The sequence below is a fragment of the Polypterus senegalus genome, chromosome 15 (genome assembly GCF_016835505.1).
Source record: "Polypterus senegalus isolate Bchr_013 chromosome 15, ASM1683550v1, whole genome shotgun sequence".
NCBI classification, from domain to species: Eukaryota; Metazoa; Chordata; class Cladistia; order Polypteriformes; family Polypteridae; genus Polypterus; species Polypterus senegalus.
The window spans coordinates 85,582,709-85,588,708 of record NC_053168.1 but is presented as its reverse complement, the minus strand read 5'-3'; the positions used below and the strand labels follow the sequence as shown (position 1 = coordinate 85,588,708).

Sequence of the window (6,000 nt, the reverse complement as noted above, 5' to 3'; positions counted from 1 at the left end):
GGATTAGATGCCTAATCTTTGCCAGTACGATTTATAGAACTGTAAACAAAGGTTTGTGCATAGGAATGCACACAGGGAGATTGAGATTGTTTTATTGCCTCAAAATTTGCATATTTGTTAACAAAGTAAGAAAAATGTAATGCCTAATAGCACTTGCTCCTAGGGATTCTTTTTGGACCTGAAGAATGTTTTAACTTGGCACAAATTTCTATTTAAATTATTGCTTATGTTGATGATTAACCTGCAAACAATATAAACATATCTAAAAATATATCATATTTCACAAATAAGAAAATGCATGGGTGGCTCATTTCGGTGACAATTGTCAGTTTAAGTGTGCAAGTCTCCTTAACTGACCAGTATCTATTACATCTACATATGTTTAATTTCACAACAGGCTTAGAAAAAGCTTAAGAAATAGTAAAGCACAAGGGGTTTCAAACTTTACATTTCAATTTATTGAGGATTTTATCCTCTAATAATATACATAATGCAATGCAAAGCACTGTATGTGCAGTTTCCTTACAGTATATATAAAACAGAAATTACACATATATTAAAAACAAAGCAATAGGTTTTAAGAACAAAGCAAGAACATGATAGAAAAAGACTTTCTTTGTAACTAAATTAAAGAAAGGGTGACACGCCATTCATCATTCATGTTTGTTGAATAAATCTTCAATCAGTACAAGATTGCATTTTAAGAATACCTACAAATATTTACACAAGTGATTTTGATCTTGAAGATAAGTCTTCATAATAAGAAAAATTGTGATGGAGAGAAAAAAAATCAACCCAATAATTAAATTGAAAGGATACAAGATAAAAAGAACATTATTATGAATAACTGCATTCCATTTGTAAGTTGAAAGAGAAGAATACATTGATGGTTCATTGAGCTGACAATTGTCACTTTAAGTGTTCAAGTTTCCTTGACATCTGAACAGGATAAAGCACAGTATGATGCTTAGGACGTGTTAAGACACTAATTGGCTGTGATATTCTCTTAAATGTCTTTCAGCTAATTTGAAGGTGACCAGTTCACAAAGGAGAGTCAGTGAAGAAAATGAAAGTCACATCTTCTAGTTGTCATCTAAATCTATATCAAGCTCAATTTCTTTTGCCAAATTGAGGTAGAAGAAGGAATACACAACAAAAAGCAATATCAGCACTGCCACAAGGATGAGAACAGTATCCTAAAATCAGAAACAGAGAGAAAATAATTAAAATTGAGAAAAACAATGCATTCTCTACTTTCAGTACAAGCAGTGGTTTCAAATGGTATCACCTTTGATGAATTATTGCACAAATATTATTGTGACAAAAATAAACTTACAGTATGATTAAGAAAATAAAAACTGGAGCAGCTCTGTATGTCCTTGTGCTCTGATATCATCTACATTACAGCTGAATAGATGATATAAGATGTGTTTGTTACTCTACGTTTGTAGTACAGGGATTTCAAGGGGTGTGTGGCCCATGTCCAAAACAAAGTAATTTGCCCTAATTTATCAAACAATTATGGATGTGCACCAACAGGTAAGCTACTACCAAATATTTTGTAAGTTATCAAAAGAACATAAATCATCAGATTATAACTTGTGTTTACCATGACTTTCATAGACAACTCCCAGATAGCATTATAGCCTTAGTTACATACTAATGCTCACCTAATAAAAAATTGTCTACTTTATTAGAATTTAATAATCCTGAGCAATGTTGCTAAGGACTTTAGAGCTTGGTTTCTCAGTCAGTAAAAGTTTGAAAAAATAGAGATTCACATGAGAAATATGCATTTTATATTTAAGCCATGTATAATAAAACTGTTCAGAAATACACCTACATAATGTTTACTTATTTATTTATTAATGAATGAATGAATTAATTTTTTTAACTTTCATTTATGGCTTAATCAGATATTAAACAATAGACATTACAACATTTTTCTCCATTAGGTTTGTTTGTGGATTGATCTGTTACTTCACCAACACTGTCCAATCTAACATTCTGCTGCTGCAATTCATTCCTTGGTCATTCTCACAATCAACTTGTAAACCAGACCGGGGGTACATTAACTCCACCACATAGGACACCTGTTCACCCTTTACTTCCATGGAACAATCCAAGTGAGGACCAATGACCTCAACTCTGGAGGTGTGAATACTCAACCCAACTGTATCACACTGCCTGGTGATGTCTTAAGGACATCATCACTTGCAAACAAAAGAAATGTGAGATGCAACTTTGAAGTTCCCCATCAGGATACCCTCCAAACCTAGAAAATTATGACCAAGATGCATCTAAAAACGGAAGGTAATGTAAAAAAAATGATACTGGTATAGACAAAAAGTTTGGATCAGCAGAGATTGAATAGCAGCCCAAAGTAATATATATATCAAAAGAAACAATCAAAATATTAAGAGATCTACTTATAATTAAATAAATCACTATTAGTGACAAGTATGAACAGGATAGTCTATAAACCAAGTAAATATGTTCAAAAACAGAGTAAAAACCAAGTGACTAAAAATAGTGCAAAACATAAAAACAGAATAAATACAAAGTAAAAAAAGTGGAGCAATGAAATAGTATTACAATGAAGCATTAACTAACAAAAAGATATGAACTTAGTTAACACACACATATCTCTCTATTACAAAAGAAAATCTTGAGACGAGATTAGACTACTACCAAGAGATTTTTTTTTAAAGGCCCACGCCAACGGTCCTCTCATTCGTGTGAATGCTTTTGTCAGATACAGTTCCTGTGATTTCAGCTCTTTTAAATGTTTATGTTTTCCTCACTTTGTTCCCAATAAAAGAAGACTTATTATGTCCAAATCTTATTGAACAATTTAAAATTTTAACAGGCGACAAGAAAGGTAATGTAGTACATCTTCCGCGGATAACATTAGACACCAAAGGAGATCTTGACATGCCATTCGTTAGAATAGCTTTTGCTATGAGAATTAACAAATCACAGGGACAATCATTCGAAAAAAGTCAGTTTATTTATTAGAGAGAAAGAAATGATATTCACAGTTATACATTGCATTGTTACGATGCAAGTGCAAACACGGAATCAAAATTCAATGTGATATTGAAGAAAAGTTAATTCCAAATATTGTTTTTACTAAAGTTTTACAGTAAAAGTGCAAGTTAAAAAAGTATTTGCGGGTTAATTTCAAAGCCAAATAGAACAAAAATGTTTAACGCAACAAATACCTCTAACACAACATGATATATAATTTTCTTTAAAGTTATTACGTTTTACTAATTTTTTACTAAGGTTAGTTACTCACTGTAATGTAAATAGTTAGTTCTGTTATGCATATGTAGCAATCCTCTTCCCCATGCACGGGCGGCAGAGCTGCGAAGTGGCTAGCACATAGCACCCACCTGGGGGTTGGCAAGCAAAGTGAGCAGGGGGCAGAGCCCCCTAATATATCAAAAGAAAAGGGGACAACAGGTACATGTATAAAAAGACAGTCAAAATTCATAGAACACAGATATAACATACATATTTGAAATATTGACATGAAAATATGACTATACACTTGTGGAACCAAAAAGTAGTCCAACGCAGAGAAATCATCTCCAAATATAACACCAGTTTCTTGGTGTGATGGGTGTGTCCTTTTGGGGGGGCCCTCATGTGGAGACACATGTCTTCAGCCATCGGCTTCTTCCTGGTGTTTTTCTGAGGCAGCTGTGAGGTTTTTAAAACACAGTGCTTGCAGTAAGGGTGACTGGCCTAAGGAAGGCACTGACAACAAGAGATCCTAGTGGGTTGCAGATGCTGTGAACTACAGAGTAGGAGATTTGTTTTAAAGATATAAGGACTGAGCACTTTAGAGTCCTATAAAGAATCAAGTTGTTTTGATGGATGAGTGCAATACTTAATTTTTTATTAAATTTACTTGTATTTTTAATAAACATTGCAATTAATTACTATTATGCATCAATTATTTATTGAATCATTTATTGAAGTGTACTTTTTGGGCACGGTTTGTAAAGTAATTTTAACTTTTGTTCACGTTACACTTTTTACACTTTGCACCTACTGTGTCTGCTTATTGTTCTACTAGCTCATAGTTCCGATACTTGGTATCTGCAATATCCTGTAAATGTCAAGGCGAGGACCTCAGGGCGGTTAGATGAATGTGTGCATTTCACTATGTGTTAAGGAGTCCCACATTTACCACAGAGATGAGGATTGTGGAAGTGTGTACTCTCACAATACAGTATATATGGAGAGGCTGTTCTGTGCAGGGCACATTACCTTTAGAAAGTTCAAAACAATTAACAGATGTCAAGTTTCTTTGTCATTTCAGTTTACAAGCAATTTATCAAGTAACTTAAAATTCGTCAAATGGTACGGGGCAATTAACAGTCAAAATGAATTTTCATGCAGTATTTGGTTGAGAAATGCAATATAAATAGAAAGGTGAATAATTATGAATAGGAGCTATAGAAGAGGGCAATGGCAACCTGTATTAAACATCAAGTAAAGAAGGTGTATAAAAAAAAAAAATTTACTCTTTACATTTTGCTACAGCTGTCCACTGCTTGATCCATAGTTCTCTAGGGGGGGCTTGCAGCTTGTTCCTCAAAAAATGTCTTTTCACTTTGATAATAGACTGGCCCTGTGTTATGCCCAGCGCTGCTAATTTTGTGAACAACTGCACTGCTTTTGTGTTTGTGTGTAACATCGATGCTGTAGGAATAATTACAAATGATTTCAAAAATATCCCAAGAGGCTTTTTTTGTTTTGTTTTTTTCTTTTAAAATCCACCCAGCTGTTTTCTGGACCGATTTACATGGTTGCCTGTCCTAGTATTCTTGGACAAATAACACTCATATTCCCCCCAACACTGTGCAACTTTCACTGAAACCACAATAAAGCACTGCTCCAAATGTATTGTTTATTAGTTTTTCAAATAAGAATGAAGTATGTGGGAGTACTAAACCTAATCCTATATAATATTTCTGAAATATTCAGCAATTAACTCAAAATAGGAATTTTTGTTTAAAAATTTTAATCAAGACTACATTTCTTTATGAATATTGTACAGTATTCTTCTAGAGAGATCATCCCAGCCATGTTTTTGTTGTATTCTGAAAACAGTATAATCATATCTATTAATGTTTAGCTTCACACAAACAAAACTGGTGCATCTGTCAATAGTGGAGGTTGGGAGAAGGGACTGGGCAAGTGTCATTGTGAGGAAGTTTGCGTTAAGTACTGCAGCATATTTCTTACATAACTGTCAACTACAAGCCTGTTAATGTGCACAAACATTTTTTTAAACAAATATTGACAAACATAATATCATAATAGTATCAAATCAATTTCATTTGGTGTGGGGCCATAAGTGGCACAGTGTATCCTCGCAGCATTGGTTATGAAGCAGGAAGTAGCCCTGGACAGTGTACCAGTCTATCATAGAGAAATAGCAAACTATAAACTTCAAAGCAAACATTTACAGTATCTTTACAAATATATATTAACCGTCACTACAGTATTAGTTTAGCACACTGTTCACATTGAAACAAAAGAAGCACCTCTGTGTTTTCACTTGAAGTTTTCAAGTGAAAGTGCTAAAATGTGTTCATAAGTGAATTGCAGAGGACTCCTACTGGCCCCTTCCATCTTGCTGCTATGAAATGAATTGTGGATATGCTAGCCTTACATAAAGATTCCGCTGATTTAATTCAATAAGGTTAACTGATTATTTAATGGGCTTTTTGCCCAGCATATATTATCTATGCTTTGTTTGAATCTCAGTCCAAGATTTACATGTCTATGTAAAAGTAGCAAAGATTTTAGCATATGCGTTTTTTTTTTCCATCCATATGCTTAGAAACCACTGTTGTGAAGAATATGCTAAAGAATGCTTCTCTCTCTAACATAATTTAATCTAGATGCCTTTTCTACATGAAGTGTATATGTGTACCCTTTGGCAATTCACATGTACAAAATGATTGTTAGAGCTGTTCC

At 33.7% G+C, this 6,000-nt stretch overlaps 1 protein-coding gene across 2 annotated transcripts in view; it reads right to left on the bottom strand.

Moving 5' to 3' along the window:
* Positions 1 to 435: 435 nt before the first annotated feature.
* The window catches only part of triqk (triple QxxK/R motif containing), a 134,508-nt gene continuing 128,943 nt past the window's right edge, over positions 436 to 6,000 (bottom strand). For both annotated transcript variants that reach the window (XM_039737100.1, XM_039737101.1), the window contains exon 5: positions 436 to 1,196. In XM_039737100.1, coding sequence (XP_039593034.1) covers positions 1,083 to 1,196 — 114 coding nt within the window. In that variant the 3' untranslated portion in view covers positions 436 to 1,082. The remainder of the gene's footprint in view (positions 1,197 to 6,000) is intronic.